This window comes from Ictidomys tridecemlineatus, chromosome 11, assembly GCF_052094955.1.
Source record: "Ictidomys tridecemlineatus isolate mIctTri1 chromosome 11, mIctTri1.hap1, whole genome shotgun sequence".
Classification (NCBI taxonomy): Eukaryota; Metazoa; Chordata; class Mammalia; order Rodentia; family Sciuridae; genus Ictidomys; species Ictidomys tridecemlineatus.
In genome coordinates, this window is record NC_135487.1 from 37,362,045 (window position 1) to 37,382,457 (window position 20,413).

General features: G+C 38.5%; 1 protein-coding gene across 1 annotated transcript in view; it reads left to right on the plus strand.

Moving 5' to 3' along the window:
- Positions 1-1,016: 1,016 nt before the first annotated feature.
- The window catches only part of Elavl4 (ELAV like RNA binding protein 4), a 136,714-nt gene continuing 117,317 nt past the window's right edge, over positions 1,017-20,413 (plus strand). The window contains exon 1 of the mRNA XM_040288643.2: positions 1,017-1,038. Coding sequence (XP_040144577.2) covers positions 1,021-1,038 — 18 coding nt within the window. The 5' untranslated portion in view covers positions 1,017-1,020. The remainder of the gene's footprint in view (positions 1,039-20,413) is intronic.

Below are 20,413 nucleotides of genomic sequence, written 5' to 3' on the forward strand. Positions count from 1 at the left end.
TAAATGAATAAAATTAAGGTTTTTTTTTTTTTAAAAAAAAGAGAGACATTGAGTAAGACGACCTCCTTAGTATTTCTAACTCTTAATATCACGCATGCTTTAACCCAGCATTTCTGACTCAGACCTGTATTTCCTGTATTTTGAATCAAGGCAGCTTTTCTGTAGGCAGTAGTGGATATTCTCTACAATCTGACAAAGAGTTTCTGAGCCCTAGGAGTAGGAGTTCATAAAGTCAGGAAGGGCCAATGAAGCCACTTTCCTATGTTTGGTGATCATCCCACTACCTAGCACTGGACTAATACTGTATTATTCAAACATCTGGTGCATTTAGGAGGTTATAGAGTAACTGAAGAACTCCCCTGAGTCATTCAGGCAAACAAAAGTTTTGGCCTGAGACCTGAGATTGCCTGCGCAAAAGTATTGTTCATTTTGTTTGGGGCTTACTGATGTTTATCACTGCATACATTTCTCGTTTTACTTTGGTCAATCGTATTTTAGACACCAAACAGCCAAATATTGCTTGAAAGATGCACGTAAGGTGTCTACATTGCCTGCTAGAGACAGACCACTTCCCTTAGGTTTCTTTCTCCAAGGTTAAGCTTTGTTCTAAGGGCCACAGTTTGGTCATATAAACCTCCAACTGTTTTGCCAATAACATTGCTCCAAATGGTGTTAGTGTGTTTGAGCTAGGGAGGAAGCGATCTCACTTAAAATTTAAGCGCAGCACCGGTAGTAATATTGGAGGAAAAGAAGGACTTGTTCATTCCACTTTTTAAGCTACACTGGACGCTAAGCCTAGAAAAAGGCGCCAGAACCACAGCCCGAATCAAACTCGCTGGGATCTGTCCCAAGGTCTCGGCGTACTGCGCCCCCTGGAGGCGACGGTGGGGGTGGCGGACAGCGGTGTCGGGCGGGCTAGCAAATCAGCTAGTTCGCATGGTGCGACCCTGCGGACGTCCTCCAGCAAGCCTCGCCTCGCCTGGCCTCCACCGTCTCCCGCCTTACTGTACCGCGGGAAAGATGCACCTCAAGAACCAGGTAGCCGCGCCTTGGAGCCCGCTGTTCGTCCCCGACGCCCCGCCCACCCGCTGTCACCGGTGCCGGCGGCTGTCCGGCCACTTGGCCGCTTTTGGTCTCCCCAGCGCCCAATCCGGTCACTCCATTCCCTGGAAGGGGTAAGGGCTCTGGAGGAGGCTGATAACGACAACCTCCCCTGACCCCAGGACTCCTGGCGGGCTCCTCCACTGCCCATCTGGAGGCGTGGGCCCAGCGAGGTTCCCAGTCACACCCCGATGTTCCCCGAGACCTCTCGGTCTCCTGGGGGGAGACCACTGAAACAACCGCGGGACACGACCTGGCAGCGCTGAGAAACCGCAGCCCCGCGCTACTCCCCTCCGCTCCTTTCCAAAGTGAGCGGTTCTCTTGCTGGCTTTGCGGAGCAAACTGGCGGCGCCAAAAAGTCCGGGAGGCTTGCGAGAGAGCGGACTCCAGGGTGCTGGTTACGCGGGCGCCGATCCTCAGGGGTGCTCCGTCTGTGTGACTCTCGCTAATTGACAGCACCCCCATTGGCTTTCCCTCATTCCAGCCTGCTGTGGACTGGGGTTGAGAATATTTGTAGATGAAATTGAGAGGGCTCTTTGGTTGCACTAAGCAGTGCTCTTGTTAAAATAAGAAAAGGGAGGCTCAGGTGTTGGGTAGGGTATATTTGTGTGTTTTAATTGTTGCCTCTCTTTGGGCGGGGGGTTGTCATACATTTAGGATTTAGTAAACACTCGGTCTGAAGTCTTGGATCTGCTAAAGACTAATTCGTTTCTAAAGAGAAACTTCCCTTCCCCCAGCATATGTTAAGGGACTTAGGGAGACCACAGGGAAACGGATGGGAGGGACTTCTAGAAAACAACTCCAGGTTTGGGGGAAAATGAATCATACTGATTCCCAAGCTGTTAGCTGATACCGCTCAAGGGCGATAATTCTCATAAAATCTTCCCTCCAGGGAGTTAAATGCCCGCCTTCGCAACACAGTTTGTCGTGAGCTTCACGGGCCCCTGAAAGCATATACAGATCCCTTACCTAGTTGCCTGATTTTAGTAGAGCCCCTTGAAGAGGCTGCCTCACATTACCCTCTTGCATTTGTACGCCTAGTTTTTCATCTTTTATAATACTTGCAAATTGACATTGAACAAGCTTTAACCTCAGTCATTTCAGAATAAGTTTGATGTTTTAAGTGAGATGTGAATGAAGCTCCATTCATGAGGGAAGTATTCTGTGTGAAGTGTTTTGTAAATGTGAGTGGGTTGAATTTAAAACACTGAATAAAATTAACGTAACAAAGAATCAAAAGGTTCAATCCAGATGTTTGCCTCGGTGCTTCCTTAATAAAGTGACAGTAAAATGCTGCATGGTGCCTCTCCTTATGGTTCTGTGGTAGGGTGGACTTTGGCAATGTGGTTTTCCAAGAGCAGATTGATGGTTGGATTCCTTCTATTCATTTCTGAAAGCACTAATAAAATCCTCAAGGCTGATGGGTTTGTGACCCACCCAACTCCATAGAGGATTTTTTTCCTTGCCCATCTACTAGAATATACAAGAGATTTACATACAGATTTTCGGTTGAAGAACTTGTAAGTAATCCTCTTTAGTTGTCATTAGTATTAGCCTAGAAACCTTTTCTTGCTTGTTAAGATAAGGTACTTGGGTATGTATTGTAGTAGAGATGGGGTTGTGAGTTAGAGCCAGTGGCCTCACTAATTCCTCTATTTAGTGTGTGTTTTGGGTTAACAGCAAACCCTTTAGCATTTATATATAGGAAATATAATTTTTGCAAGAGGGATTCAAGTCATATAGGTTCAAGTCTGATCTCACCACTTAGTAGTTCTGTGACTTAGCATAATTAATTTCTTAGTTCTTCTTCTTTCCCCCCATAAATGGATGGATATAATACCAACCTTACAAAGTTGATAATGGAAATTAAATGGAATACCATAGATGCTCAGTGCCTGCCACATGGACACTCAATAAATACTACTATTGTTAACCAAACATAAACAGTAGCTACTGCCATCGCTACTTTGTCTGCTTAAAAAATATCTAGCAATAGTTGGGGTTGGGATTGACCGCTAAGGGGTACAAAGGAGTTCCTGAGATGTTTGAAATATGCTATGTCTTGATTGGGGTGTTGGCCAAGGGTGTATCTGTTTGTCAGACTCATCAATCTGAACCCTTATGATCTGTGCATTCCATTATGTGTGTTATATCTCAACAAATTTAGTTTTTAAAAAATGATCTCCAAATGTGTTAAGTATACACCTTTGGGAAGCCTAATTCTCCATAATCTTCACTTCCAGAGGCCCATTTATACATGAGTCTATATTCTTCATAAATTCATGTTGAATTGTAAGAAAGTTAGAAGGCATTTTAATTTTTTAGGTTGATGTCCAGAGTGGTGATCCATGGAGAAGAAAGATTGTTAGCTTGTGCTGAGATTATATTTAATTTGGAACTTGCATGTAGTAGTTGATTTTACTAGTAGCTTTTAAAAAATGATATTAAAGTGTTTTATTATGTTCATTATCCAGTAAGATCAATTCCTGAAAAGTCATAGTGATATTACATCCCTCTCCTTGCTTTCAATAAATTCTTTGCGTGTTTACAGTTGAGATAAGTAAAGTTCTTTTAGCACAATACATAGTAAATGCTGATACATGCTAGTTGTTGTTATTAAAATTGATATATTCATATTCATCCTTCTTTTGGAGGTCAGAAATCAACACTATATGGATTTTAATATCAATTCACCACAAAGATGCTGTGAAAAGCTTTTGAAGTAGTCACAAGCCAATAATTATTAATAAAATATTAAAAAATAAAATCTCATTTATGCAAGCATAATGGTCATATGCTTTTGATGTTAACTCTTGGGAATATAGGCAAAAACTACAATGGAAGTAAAAATGTTTCTGAGAAGAAAAATAGAGCCACAAAGGCCATATTAACTTGTTCACTCACAGGCAAGCTCCATAGACCCTCCCTTAAGCTTTTTGATTCTTATAGGAGCCAGTTCTAACATACTTTGTTCCTTTGCTTCTCAACCTGCAACAGAGAAGCTCAGCTAGATAGAAGAAGACACATTGTGAATTTCAAGAAATGTTAGCTGGAAGCAAGGGGTGGACAGATTATAAAGATAAGACTTGAGAAATCAGTTTTAAAATCTTAGGTAGAATCAATAATTAGAGTGCTGAAAAATTACTGCTGGTTTTGTTGACATTTCTATTTTGTTCTCACAAAGGCTTAAAGTGTGGGTTAAAAGGGAATAGTGTATAATATATATTTTAGAAAACATTCTATCTGATGTGATTAGAATATAAACTCGGGTTTGTTTAAAGACAAGCTTCAGTTATGTGGAGATTGTACTTGGGCAGAACGATTTATTCCCTCATGGTACTGCATAAATGAGGCAGTCATTGACATTGTGGGGAACTGGATTTTTAAAATTATGCTCATTGTTTGATGCAGCCACCTAAGATGATCCATGAACTAGGCTTTCTAGTGTTGCCATAATAAATATCATAGAGTGGGTAACTTAAACAACAGAAATATTTCCTCAACATTCTGAGGGTAGAAGATCAAGATCAAGGTGTTGGCTGAGTTTTTCTGAAGCACTTTTCCTTGACTTATAGATGGCCATCTTCTGTTCATTTCTTCACATGGTCTTCTCTGTGGCTTAATCTCCTCTTTAAGGACATCAATCCTGTTGGATTAGGACCTACTCATATGACCTCATTTTACCTTAATTACCACTTTAAAGGCTGTATCTCAAAATATAATCACATTCTGAGATACTGGGAATTAGGTCTTGAATATATATGAATGGGAGGGGCACAATTTAATGTATATAATGATACAAGAATTTTATTTTTTAAAAAAAACCTTTATTGGTTATATTGGTTCTTTCAAAATAATTCAGCATGTAGAATGTGAAACAGATCTGCTTTGGGTTTTTTTTTTTTTTATATCTGAGCCCCTTTTATTTTTTATTTTGAAGCAGGACAGGGATTCGCTGAGACTGGCTTTGAACTTGTGATTCTCCTCCTGCCTCAGCCTCCCATGCCACTGGGATTACAGGCTTGCACCACCATGCTGGCAACAAGTCCATTTTAATTCTTGTTTTAGAATAGTTCAATTTGGATTTAAATGATGTATTTTGCTGCTGCAGTGAGAAAGTGAAAAGTATTTCTCAAGTACCTACACACACAAAAACCTTTTATGTGTGAAGCTAATTACAACTGAAGCAGAGTTAGGGTTGTTGTCCAACTGGAGATTAATTTGTTAAAAATTCTAGTAACAATATTCTTTATTGATGAAGACAGATGATTGTGCAGTGGCTTCCTAATCTCTCTGACTTTATAGTGATGGAAGTAGAAGGTTTAACTTTCTGCGAATAAACCATTTACCCATATCTAGTTGTCATTTGAGCTTTTAGTTTAACCTTCCAGGTACTCTGCAACAAATTATACAGATCCCTTAATGCATATTTTCTACATATTCAAGCCATGAACTTATGAACCCAAATTTGCAGGACAAACAACCTTGGTTCACTCAAATCAGAGCCTAGCAATAGTTTACTCAGAAGTACCTAAACTGCCTACTTATTAGTTAATTCTCCTTATCAATTTGAGGCTCATCTCTATTCCACGTGTTCATGCATCAGAATATGATATTGTATCTGAAGAAAAGAAAAAATCGCTAAACCTATGTTGTTTAGAGAATGACTTCCAAATTAATTTATGTGCATTACTATCAGTTTGTGCTCACTTGTGCAACCTCTGAACAACTGTAAAAGTGGCTAGTGTTGATTTTGTAGCTGCCACGGAGTTCCCAGTGCTTTAAAAATTTTTACATTTTATTAGTATAATGATGGAGTTTATAGTTATCCACAGTATGTTAATTGCAAACACTTGTTATCTATAGTACTAGTTTGATGCTTGATCTTATATTTCCTTTAATAAAATATTGGCACTTGGGGCTGGGAATGTGGCTCAGGCGGTAGCGCGCTCGCCTGGCATGCGTGCGGCCTGGGTTCTATCCTCAGCACCACATACCAACAAAAATGTTGTGTCCGCCGAGAACTAAGAAATAAATATTAAAAATTCTCAAAAAATAAAATAAAATATTGGCACTTTTAATTATAGTAGTGATTAATCAGCACCTAATTGCACCTACAAGGAAAAATTTTGGAAGAAATTTATAGTTGTGATGAGGCTATTAGATTTAAAATATAACCCCCAAATAGCTCTACTTCTTAGAGTTTTAAAGTTGACATTGGCAAAAATTTGTAATGTCATTGAATCTCCTGAAACCATTTTATGTAGCTGACTGAATGGTTCATTGATTGATTGATTCAGTGAGTATTTATTGGTGTACAGTGTGGGCCAGGCCCAGGTGTATGTGCTTGGGATACATTATTGAACAAAACCCAGTTATTCCTGTCAGCAGGGGAAGCAAGGGAGAAAAAAAAATAACCATAATAAAGAAGTGTGTTGTATAGCATGTTAGAAGGTTATAACTGCTATAGGGAAAAAAGTGAAATAAGAAAAGAGGGTTAAGGGTTTAGATGGGATTGCAATCTTGAATAGAGTAGGCCTCATTGAGATCTGAAAACAGTTAATGAAGGTAAGAAAGTTAACTATGTAGCTATCTGGGGAATAGGCAAAGGGAATAGCCAGAGCAAAGACTTTAGGGCCATAGTGTACCCGGAGGAGTTTTAGGAGCAACAAGAAGGTCAGCGTGGCTAAGAGGGATGAATGAGGAGGAAAAATGATAATAAATTGGGTTACAGGGTTTGTATTGCTGAATAAATATTGTTCTAAGTATCGTCTACCAATGAGTAGATGGATGCTTAACTTATTTGCTAAGCACATACTGTTTCTTCAGATGCTTGTTGCATGTTTCTTTGGCAAATAAATTGGTGTTTATAAAACTGGTTCTAATCTATAGCAAAAATGGAATAGACTTCTGAATCCTGCCTGACCACTGTGACTCCTCCCTTGCTAGGGGGATTCATTTTTCACTTACACTCAAACCATCTAGTACTGGAAAATTCCTTTTCTGTTTGATGTTGTTTTCATGATTTGAACTTTTAACTGGAAAGAAAAATTTACAGTTTAGAAAAATGCTTGATTCAAAATTTTGATATCAGTCAACCTTGGGAGGCTTATAGTATAGACTGGTATTATTCTTTCTTAATTGCTTTTTATAGGATAGATCATATATTGTTATATTTATGCATTTTGTTTACAGTTTATTGAGTATTTATATATATATATATATATATATATATATATATATATATATATATATATATTGTCTCATTTGACCATCACGGCAAATCTATGACACTATGGGCCCCAGTATCTTCCATATGCCTGTGAGAGCTATCCTTCCCTTTTTCAAATCTTATCAGTAACCTTGGGGCTGACCTTCACAGGCTGCATCACTGACCTCTCTTGCCATCTTGCCTCCAAAAGGATTCAGCCAATGGGAGTGGATGCTGACAGGATATCTGAGACAGAAGGAAAATATAAAATATAAATAAATAGATTAATGAAAGGAAGTCTAGTAGAGATAGGAGTATAGGGAAGAAGAGGGAGGATGGGATGGAAAAGGAGAAGTGATAAGGAAGGATCATGAATTGACATTGAATTCCATGCATGTATGAATTTGTCAGTATGAATTCAATTACTATATATAACTATAAAACTATAAAAAAGAATAGGACTCTTTAAAAAATACTATTCCCCCCAAATTTTAAAAAATATGCCATATCTTCATAATAGAAGTATGTAGACAGACTTAGGAATCATTTAGACTATTGACTTTTGGTTATTTATGGTGATGAACAACGGTAGGGATAGTGTATGAATAGTTAATAATCTGTAATTTCCCTCTTTTATCTCTTTGCTGGTGACTTGATAAAAGGGGAAAAGACTTGAAAAAAGAACAAAGTAACTTTCTTTGCTCTTTGTCCTTTTTTCAAGTCTTTTCCCCTTTTATCAAGTCACCAATACTAATGATTGTCTCTAAAACATAGGTCTGACCTTATTATTTCCCTGTCCTGCATTACCACAGAACGAAGCCCAAGCTGGTTGGCTTGCCATTCTCCATCTGTCTTCACCCTTATATCTAAATTTACAGCCCTCCATTTTCTCCTATTTAAATCCTGCACTTGGTCCACTGTTAAATTATTTGCAGTTAACAAAGCATGCTTCATGTTTGCTTTTGCCTTTTATATTTGCCATTCTTTCTGCCTATGATATCATCTTCCTTGTTCTGTCATCTGTTTAGAGAACCATTTATCCACCAGGGTTCTGTTGAGAAAATATCAAATGAAGCCTTTTGGACCCCACAGGTGGAGCTGACAGAGTTGGAGAAAGAAGTCCAGCTCCTTGAGACTGAAACTAGGTCTTATTTATCATTATATCCTCTGGGTCTTGGAGCCCAGTCGAGGGCTATGTACTTAGTGGAGATCAACAACTTATTTATCGAGCAAATGATTCAGTGTGAGTCGATAAAAACCTTTAAAAGAAACATTTTGAAGTTGTTTTTCTTGTCTTGAATTAAAATGTCAGAAAGGTGGAGTGGGGATAAAAGTAAGCAGAAGAAAAAAACAGCATTAGTTCTGAGTAGTCATAAACTACACAGTTTCTAAATAAGGACTCTATGCCTTGGAGGCATGTTTTTGCTGCCTGAATAGGACTCTATACATCTCTGGTCTCTTATCCAACCATGGTTGGTTTGTTTTAGCTTGCCCTGCTATTACAGAAGAGGTTTTCCCTTTTTTCACCTTATGGATTGGTTGGTCATCTTTTACCCATGTCTCGGATAATTAAGTCCTTTTAGTTTTCACAGCATGAGTTTCTGAACAAAGCCTCATCTGGGGAGCAGCAGTTTTGAGGATCTTATTCAGGTTATTGTAACCAGTGTTCTAGAAGTACCAGGTGCATGGCTGTGGTAATAGAGGTCAGACCCCAAGTTTGTATAACTAATCAGAGATTCATACTACAATCTCTCCTTGTCCATTCAGTGTTTCCGGGGAAATGATACCAACCACAATACTATACTATAATTAGAGGTCTGATTACTATTCCATTTAGGGACATATGGCTGAAGAACAGAGCTTAAGAAACTTTTGTATGCATGGGACAATCTTGTGAATTGAAATAGTATTTCTCTTACTTTCAATGGTGTGATTTATTCTTTTGAGGTATAAACTATGGAAGGCTAGAGTATTCTTACAATAAAATAATTTCAAACGATAGTGGCATCAAAGCATTGTAACCAAATTAAAATAAACTTTATTTTCCCCCTTGATTTTTCAAATGGAAGAATTGCAGTACAAGGGGAAAGTGATCAGAGTAAACTAAAATTTAGTGATTACCCCCTAGTCACAAAGAGTTATCCTATAGGAGTCAGAATGGACCATCACCTGATTTGTAGATAAGTTCTGCCACTGAATTGTTTACTTTAAAATGGCTGATTTTATGTTATGTAAATTTTATAAAAATTACCTTAAAATATTAAACTGTGCTGCAAAATAAAATGAAAAGATATTTTATACCTTGAAGTTTGCCTGTCATATACCATTTGGTGCAATTAAAAACAGAATACATTGTAAAAAAATCTCTTTATGTAGATAGTAAAATTTTGGAGTTCAGAGAGTTAAGTATGACCTTTTTAAAAGTTATTTTAGTTGTTTAGTTGTAGATGGACACAATACCTTCATTTTATTTATTTTTATGTGGTGCTGAGAATTGAACCCAGTGCCTCACACATGCTAGGAAAGCACTGTATAACTGAGCCACAACTCCAGCCCTAAGATGACCTTTTCAAGTAATGTCATTTGGGCATCTGACATCTGTAGGTCAAAAGCTTGACTTCCAATATAAGCTGGTTTTTCAGTGTATATAATTAAGTAGAGCATGTTTCCCAAGTCGGCTCAGGATACATCATATGCCCTACTCAGAAATCATGAGTGGTGTTGCCCTTTGCATCTAAGCTGTGAAATACTGGTGGCAGAGCTGCAGCTCACCTCAGGTGTACTGATCCAGGACTAAGATGCAGAGCAGTGACTAAAGACCCTGTGAAGTAGAGGCTCCTGTTGTTACCACATGGAGGAGGACCTGGGAAGGTTGTAGCTGAGAATGTGCAAGGCAGAATCTCTGTTCTAACTACTGCACTGTTCCCCAATGCTCCCACTTGTGAGAATATTCTCCCACTGTTATTCACCAAGTCTCAAATGGGTTACAGAACTCAGGGGCAGTTTCCACCCTTTAAGTCCCGCAACTTGAATAACCCACACCTACTCTATCTCTTGTTGGATTGTAGCTAGACAAAGCTGTCAGCTTCCTTCCTATGGGAAGATACCCTAAATGCCTCATAGCACACAAGCATTCAAGGTAGTTTTTTTTTTATCTGTTTTTCTTGTTGGAGAGGGAAAAAAAACCCAAACATGTATAATATTGAGCAAAAAAAATCACTGTACTTTTTTAGAAAATCAAAATTTAGAGTAATCAAGTGCAGAAGAAACCTCAATATTCCTTGATTCCTCTTAAGATTGTCATATCAATCCTAAAATAAAGAGATTGACTTTACCAGTGTAGACTGTGAAAAGCAGAGTCTATATGATCCTGTGCTTTACTGTCAATAACCAAAAGTGATGTAGAATATATTTGCAAAGTAACTTTTGTTTATTCATAAAATTATATGCAATTTTAATTTTAAAAGTTTGAATCTGAGTTGGGCTTAAAGAGTAGCTATTTTCTTTGATATTATTTTTAGCCTGAATATCTTCAGGCAGAGTGATAAGGCAGGCCACAAAGACCGCAGGCCTCCTTATTTCCTTTTAGTTTACTTGTCCATACATTAGTCTTACAGTCAAATGGGTTTCAATGTCATTTATCATATTCTGAACTATTATGGTATGTTGCCTCCCCATTCTAGAATTTTTGCTCATCCAATCAAGTATCCTTTATATTCCAGAAATTCTACTGAATGCTGAAAGTCCATAGAGGAATAATAGTCTCTGATCTCAAGGAGCCCATAGTCTTATGGAGAAAATAAGGAAAATAAGTAGACAGCTTCAATCTGTACCCTAAGTGTAACGATGAGATATGTACAGGATGCCCTGACAGTCTAGATGGGAGGAACTTAGTTTATGTCATTTCTCATTTCCTCCACTCCTGTGACATGGACTACTTACCTCTTCCTGACCCCCTAGCCTTTGCCATTGTTCTCATCTTGAATGCCTGTTATCCTCTAATCTTCCCAAACTGAGCTGACCATGACCGCTCCGCCTTCTTATGGGAAACCTCCACACTTAGCATTCCACATCCACCTTAGTCTGTTTATAGATTTTCTCTTGCTTGTCCGTGTGACTAGTGCCTAGTTCATGTCTAGCTAATAGAAGGGGCTGAGGAAGTGCTTTTTAATCAATGGAGGAGAATTATTTGTTTAATTAACCTGTTAACTCTCAAAGTTTGAGTCCTTCAAGGTGTGAGGAGAAAACAGATTTGGAAGTAAATGCACGGGAGGGGAATGGTGGGGGCAGATGAATTTCACCTTTCATTTGAAAGTTTCAGACTTAATTTCCCACTGTCATCTGCAGATATGAATTCAGGGACATTATCCTGCTTCTTTAAAATTTTGGTTCGAATATGGACAGATGTTTTATATCTTGTTTCCCAATGATTCAAATATGTTAAGCTGATTTTTTTTTATCCAGACATGCATATATTTTGTTTGTTTGTTAAGTCTACTGTCACAATTAGAGTGTCCTCCACATGGCTGCCATAGTGCCAGGAAGTGCTCACACAGTGTCAAACAAAAATCACAGTCTGTGTCCACAAGAAGCTTTCATACTATTAGGATAATGAGGTTCTCAACAAGTACAATTGACTGTCCTCTAGACCCCTCCAGTTAATGTATCCTAGGACAGGACACTTGAATGTTTGTCATTAAGTCCAGTGGATCTACATGCTCTTACCTACCAGATGGTGTGCTGCCTACCCTGCTCCTTTCTTGTGTTTCTTTGGGTGCCCTAAAAGGCCACTTTTTTCTTGAAATAATGCATATTATCAACATACTTTTGGTACTTGAGTAAACCATTCATAAATGGTGGTGATAATGATGATATTGTGTCCTTCTACTCACACTTTTGCCACTCATACTACTAGCAATGTTGGAACCACCCACATGATGTGACCTGCTGGTGTATTCACTTTCTCTGGCCACTGTTTGTAGATGTTTGTTCTGATATCAGCATCTACACTGACCTACTGTGCTATGCTCATTTCACTTTCTAACCACCAAAGATTTATTGGAGCATCTGCTTTTACTTCTTTCTGCCACTTTTCATTTGTTTCAATTTTTCCTTCCTGCAGATGCTAGGTTCTTACCTCCATCCAGTCATTAGTGAGTCATTTTCTTTTTCTTTACACACCTGCTTTCATGGAGCTCCTATAGCATTGAGGTTTGGGATCCTAATGACAGAATTCATTCTTTCTTTATCACACAGCCTTTTGTTTTCTCAAACTATTAAGTGTAGCTTTCAATTAGAACCTTGCATTGCATCTGGAACCACTGATCCCTTCTAATCTTCGTCCCATTATTTCAGCCTCTTTCCTCAGTTATGGTGTTTCCCCCCACAGAAATTCCTGCTTTTTTCTCTTTTTAACAGGAAGTGACATCTAAACTAAAGAAAGAGGGAGAAGTAGTAATTAGCCGATGGAAAGGGAGAAGCAGCATTGGGTAGGGTACTTAGAAAAGATGAGAGATCCAGTAGAAGGAATAACCTGTACAGAGTCCCACAGATTGGGAGCAGCATGGGTGTGTGAAAAGAAAGTTGTGCTGAGGGACTTAAGCATTGCAGTGTGATTGGTGCATGGTGGAGTTCAAGGATGTACATGGCAAGAGGTATCCCTGGGAAATGAGGGTGTATCAGATCAAGGAAGATCTTTCCTGGATATTAAGAACAGAAAGAAAATAATTTCAAATGAAACTGGTCAAATTTAACTACGTGCAATTGTGTTAATTTTTCTCTGGATTCCAAGGGCTGAAACATCAATTTCTGGCATTTTGTATACATTATACATGGCTAACATTTCTTCTTTGTCCTCTTCTCCATCATTTTTCCTACCCCATGTGACTGGTCTAGACTTATCCATTTTCTGATCTATTGATTGGCATGATACGGTGGTTGCTTTATGATTCCAGGATCTAGTTATCAGCTTTGTCAACTTTTAAATGAATCTTTAAGAATCTCAGATGAATCCTTTTTGCCTGTATGTAAGGAATTGGCCTTGTCCAAACCCACTAGATTTAAATAGTCACCACATGGATATCTTGAAGATACAATCACCATGACAACTCTACAACAAAAATCATACACCTATAGCAACAGAAGACTGGGTTCTTACTGAAAATCTCTCATTCTGGGCATCTTCATATTTCCTCCTGTATGAAACCTTGCTAGACAGTTTGAGTCCATGTCTCTGACTCTTCTTTGAATTCTAAACTTTGCCTGTTTATTCCATTCATTGAACAATAAGTAATGCCCTCTTACATTTCATTTCTTTTTTTTCAATCATGTGTTGCTTAATGATGAGGCTATGTTCTGAAGAATGTGTTGTTAGGTGGCTTCATCACTGTGTGAATATCAAGTGTACTTAGACAAATCTAGATGATAGATGTCAATCACTCAGTGTGACCTCTGGATGCAACAAGAGACTCAGTAAACAAGATGTCTGAGACTGCTTGTGTAATAAGGCACAAATAGAGGTATGCTCTAAAATAATGACAAAACATAGAGAATAATAAATATATATAAACCAGTAAACTTGTCATTCATTATCATGGCCAAGTATTAGGTATACATAATTGTATGGACTATACTTTTATACAATGTATCACCACAAACACACAAATAATTCATTGTACTATCACTTTTATGTCACTGGGCAGTAGGATTTTTTCATCTTCTTTATAATCTTATAGGAACACCATCATATATATGGTTCATCATTGAAACATATTTTGTGAGGCATGACTGTGCATCCTTTAGCTTTTTGTATATTTCAGTCTTAGATTCCCAAACAGTATGAGTTCCTTGAGGGCAGGAACCATGAATTTAACTGTTTTGAAGCTTCCCAAGGGTAGACCTTGAGCTAGAGACAAAGAGGATATTAGTTACATGTTTGAAACGGTTGGCAATTAAGCTACACAAAGACATGGAGAACTTGGAGGTCATTCAGAAGAGCAGCCAGGCAAATGGGCATAGGCTCTGGAGTTATCAGACCCACTCATAGGCTGGGTAAGTTGGGGAGGCAAAGTCTTAGTGAGCCTCACTCCCATTTTTTCTTCTTTCCCCTGTAAGACGCAGGTGATGGTGGAGACCTCAAAAGTTGTTGTGAGGATCAAATGGGTTGAAGTCATTTTTGTTATCATTATTGCTTATAGAAATGTCTTTTTGAGTTGAAACAATCTGAAGTGTATGAGAAGGGTAGGACAGTAGAATGAAGAAAGTTCCTTATTTATTTGGGTAAAGTGAAATATCCTCTTTCTTGGACTAAATGCTCCTCTGAAGTTGTACTGTCTGATTTCAATTTTGACCCCATTGTTTGTTAGCTGTGCAATTTTGGGGCAAATAAACTTAACATCTGTGTACCTTAATTTTATAGTCTATAAGATGGGGATAATAATATTTACTGCATGAAGTTATTGTGAGAGGCAATGAACCCATTCTGGTAAAGTGCTTATTAGCACAATGCCAGACACATGGCAAGGCTCGGGGCTGTATAACTAGCCACTTTAAAATGCAATGTTTAAAACGATGAGTGTTTGATATTGCTCATGAGTCCACAAGTCAGATGGGCTGTCCTTTTGACCTCAGGTGGGCTCAGTCATGCATTTGCAAGTGAGCTCTGTGGCAGGTTCACAACTGTGCTGGTCTTAGCTGGGCTTTCTCACAAATGGAGTTAGTGGGCTATACACTATTATGGGATAGTCTTGACTGGGCTCACTGGACTGTCTTCCTTCCTTCCAAAGGACAACCAGATCTTATTCACATGATGGCTGGGCAGGGTTCCAAGAGAGACGGTAAAAGTAAACAAGAACTGACACAGTGGGATTTCTACCCCATCCTATTGGCCAAAGCAGATCACAAGTCCAGCCCAAATACAGGAGTGAGTAAATAGATTACATCCCTTTATAGAAACATGGGCAGAGTCACATTGCAGAGGGTATGGATTCAAGGACAGGTAAAGATTGTGGCAAATTTTGCAGTTAATCTACCACATTGCATTTTCCTTCTAGAAGTAATGAAAATAAATATCTGTATCATGGTTTACAGATTGCAAAAGATCTTTTGCTTTTAATCACTGAGTCTTACAATAAGACTGTGAGTTCATTTGGGAGCAGGGCTTTATTATTTGCTAGATACTCTCTTAGGCACACCTTCCAGCATAATTTGATTGCTAACCTTTGAGTAGCAAGGTTTCCTCCCAAGCCTAATACTCTCCTGACTCTTTAATACCCATGTTAGTTACTTTCAGGGCTTCATGTTCTGTATGCAGGGACATTGATACTGCAGTCTAAACCTCCTGGAGCTTTGTTCTAATGTATCTAACAGCTGGTTGGCCAACCCCTCATAGTTGTCACATGGCTACCTCAAGCTCAGCATGTCCAGATGTGTAGCCAGATGTGTTATTATTTTGAAATATGATTAGGCTGATAATTCATAGAGCCAAAATGCTATGAAAATACAAAACACATGGAGAAATTGTTCAACTAGTCCATAACCTTTATGTATAACTTTAACCCCTTCAAGTTTAGAGACACTGAAAATGTAATTGAGATTCTTAAGAGTGTGCTCTTGGGATAAAGGCATTTCTTATTTGCCTCAATCTTGGTTTGGTAGGTAGGGTCCCTGAATGTAAATTGGATAGCTGAGGAGCTTAGATTTTAGAGTTTTTATTTAGGGTTTTAGTGGTGCTACTAAATATAGCATGTCCCATTTTTCCTTTTCCCTCAAACTGTCTCATTGATGTAACATGAAACCAAATAGAACAGTGTCGAACAGCTTGAAAGAGTGAATATCATGTGTTGAAAAGGAATATCACAGTATCACCTGATAAAAATAGCTTGTACCCACAGCAAGCGGAGATCGGTGCACTCTGAAAGAGTGCATGTTTTTGAAGGTGGTATTCACTCCCCACCCTCTGCAAGAAATTGTTAAGTGTTTGCAAAAGCCCTACCAAATAAGAGGTTGAAGGATAAGGATGGTGGGGGAGGGGAGAACTTCTAAGCTTGGTAACTAAGTAATTCATTCCTAAAAAGAAGCAACAGAAATGTAGTTAAAATGTCCCTTAACTTTTCCAAGTTATCAAATATGTTCATATCCTTGAGGATGGAGATAGAGTTTTGACAAAGTCAAGATTAAAGAAGTCTGAAGAGAAACAAGTAAGGAACCACTTCATTTATTCAACATACTTTAACCAAAAGACCACATCATGTATTCATTCAATAGACATTAACTAAGAACTTCTCTACCTTGGGTGTCCAGAGAATACAAAGGTGGAAATTCAAGGAGTTTCCAACCACATAGAGAAGGTGTACTATACAGGTAAATATGGATTTAAATATTTCAATGTTGAAATGGACACATATAGTTCAGAAGGGTGTAGATAAAATGATAGAGGTTGTTATGTTCTGTCATTTATTTATTCTAACAAAAATGATTGAGCACCTGCTACATCCAGACACTATAGTAGATTCTGAGGACACAGCTTTCATTCCAGTAGGACACATAAATAATAAGCTAATAAGTCATTAAATAAAATAATGAAGTTTCAGTTCATTAATAAGTGCTATAAGGAAAGTGAAATAGGTTAAGGGAAGTAGGAAGAAGTTGTTTTAGGTAGGTGGTCAGGTCAGTGATATGTAGAGATGGGGATGGAGAAACTAAGGCCTTTCTGAAAATAAAGATTAGACATAACTAACTACACATGGAAAATAAAGAAGATATTCTCCGGAAGAGCAGTCTACTTTAACTGGCTTGAAGGGGGTGGAGCTCAGGAGAGTTGGCAAATTTTCATCTTCTAGTATTAAAGATCTCAAGAGGGAGAAGGCAGGATCAAGTTGGAACCAATGGCTGAAGGTTTCAGGGGTGAAAAATCTATGCAGTTTAATAGCAGTGTGTATAAGGGCTTCTTGCACTGTGTTAAAAGAGTATGGTTAACAGCCTGTGAGTGCTGTCTTTGTCCTCCCTTTTGCCTATCACAGTATCTGGCACATAGTAGGTGCTCAAGAGTTGGTTTTTGAATTGCTGTTCTGAGCATCACACATCTGGCTGTATGAAATCCACAGATCTTCTTGTGACTATTCAGTTGAGGTGACTATGAATTTAAATGGAGATCTCCAGATAAATTTTCCCAGAAAGGATGATCTAATCTGTTTTGACCTCCCTGGATGAAATGGATTAATAATAATCCTTCTTTCATATGATGGTTTTTTTCTCTTCCTAGGATCTGAGAGGAATTTTCTTGACCATAAAACTACCTGATTTGAACAGTGTATGGCAATTTAATTTCTATTTACTCCATTTATTTGCAAACATTTATTTCTTTCAGAGAGAATAAGTAATTTACCTGGGATTTCACAGACAGTAACCACTAAGGCCTTGTGCCTCTAAGTCCATGTTCTTTCTACTATCCTCCTGTCTTATGTGAAACAGATTTCATTTCATGTAAGCTCTGTTTACATACCTCTGTGTCATATTTCAATTTCTTCAATAGCAGCATCATTTTACCAGCTAAGGGGACTACCTACTCTGGATGGATGGAGGCCTATCCACTGTGATGATTAAGACACCTACCTGATGACGGAGCTCTTCTGGACCTCATGCCCACCCCCATTATTGTCACCTATCTCTGTTGACATATCACATTTATACACTTCCCATGCCTTCTCATGCTTAGCTTATTTTCTTGTTGCCTCTGGTTGAGCCTTATCTCCCTAAGTGGGTTGTATATTCATCTGATCCAAAGGCTGTGTTTTAAATCAATATTTTATTAGTGTTTTGTCAGCATTAGATGTAGGTACTTGTGAGCTACTTATTGATTCGGAATCACTCATGGCTGTAAGGAAAGTTATGGTGAACTCCTCCAGAACGGGGCTCATCTTGTTAACCTTCCTTGTATTCCATACCACTACAGAAGTTACTCAGTAAGTTTAATTTGGATAAGTGCTCTTGATTCCCCTACGCCCTTGAAACTTGTGATGTTGTTTATCTTACCATCCTTGAGGCAGGGTCTGGGGACTTATCTGCAATAATAATAATAATAATAATAATAATAATAGCTTTTTTGAGTAGAAAGTATTATACTAAGTACTTTATAGGAATTCTATCATTAAGTCCTTAAAACCATCCTTTGAACACATGAAATCTGACTCCAGAGCCCATACTCCTCACCTTGGTGCTAGATTGCCTTTGTAGCCCACCCCATGCTTAGAAACTCACAGGGGTCAACCCTTGTGAATTTCTAGTGAAGGTGGATTGAAGGTATTACCTATTTTACATTTTACATTTAGGATTTACATTCCTAAATCCTTTCTGTTTTAGTGTCAGGGCTGTTATTAATATCTCCTATGAAATTCTGTGGTTTCTTTTTCCTCTTAGGTATATTTGCTAAGTACAGAATTATTTCAGGGAATAGCTATACCGAGATAGAATTGATGTATTTGCCATCTTTGGGTTTGCCAGGCAACAGGATTCCTTGTTTTCCTGAGCTTTCTTGACACAGTTAATGGTGTTGGACATAGAAGGAGATGTGGGATGTAAATAGAGGTTACTGCAATGGAGGGAATAGCAGTTCTTGGGCAGAGTGGGAGATTTAATAAAACTACAAAAAGCTAAAAAGGCTCAAGATTGCATTTATTTTCCTGAATCCTCTTTTAGATTCTGCCATTTTATGATGGTGTCTGGAATGTGTGGGGGTAGGGAGAATGTGGGATCCTCTATGTGGCTCATTTCCCCATAATTCATTTTTCTCTTAATTAGCCTATTCTTTAATTTGATAGCAAGACTGTAGAATAGGAAAATTCCACTGCTAAATGGTAAGGTCTCAGAAGGTCAAGGAAAGCTATATAATCTTTTTAGGTCTTGATTCTTTCCTCTATAAATACCACATATTCCTCTGCCCTTCCTAATGGTGGCTTGCAATATCCAGCATTAGCCAACCTCAGCCTGCCTCTCAGACCTAATCTGGGATCACCATTGGTTCTTTCTCACACCACTCAAAACTCACTGGCCTTCTTGTTCTTCTTTCGGGATGCTCAGCTGGCTACACGGCACCACCCTGCTCTACCTGCACCTCTAAAACCTCATGTGGATTCCTTCTCCACGTGGCTCAGGCTTCTGCTCAAAGGAACCCTCCTCAGACAGCCATTTCTGACCCCCAGTCTAAAACTCTCCCTTCTTACCTTCTTCTGTCTGTTGGCTTATGCTTTCTCCTTATACTACTTACTATCTAAAACTATCTTAGTATTTGGTGGCCTGTTTGTTTTCTTCACTTGAAAGTAAACTCTATGAGGTCAGGGACTTGGTTTCCTCATCTCCTCAGCCCCTGCGACTGTGACTGGCACACAGTACCTAGAAAGTATTATTGTGATGTAAACATGCCAGGCACTACCCATTCCACAAAGAATGAATAAACTTCTTAATATCAGCTTTGCAACACCTTTTTCCTGGGCTATGCATCTTTTATTTTTACTAATTTAGCCAGTAAAAATTCAATGGACAATTTGCTTCCCAAGACAATTTGCTTCCCAAGCTGTATGACTATAGCTTCTACTAGATAGGTAGCTTGCCTTTGGGGTAGAAATTGTTAGGTGCAGTCTTATTGCTGAATGTCAATTTTAAGAGAAGCAGTTAAGATAGGGTGAGAAGAACTGAATTTGAGTAGATCAAGAGAACATAAAGAACTTTGTCTCTGAACATGATAGGGACTGACACGAAACTAAGTAGAAAATGGGTACGGATGGCCTTACACGTTCTACCTCCTCTACCTCAGTTTCTTTGTCTGTAAAATGAGGTCCATAAATGGTGAAGGAGAATGGGGGAGGGGTTGTTGTAAAGCAGTTGAAAGAATGTATGTAATAACAATTTGCATCAAATAGCACTCAAATAAATTTACATGAATGCATGTAAAGTGTTTGGCACCCAGTAAGCAGTCAACAATTGGACCTATTACTATTTAACATTATCAATTCTCTTAGAAATGACTTGAAGCACTGGTAAAGATTCGGATGTTTTACTAGTGTTAATGATTAGTTTTCCTTTAAGCATACTTTTTGGATTGTTTTC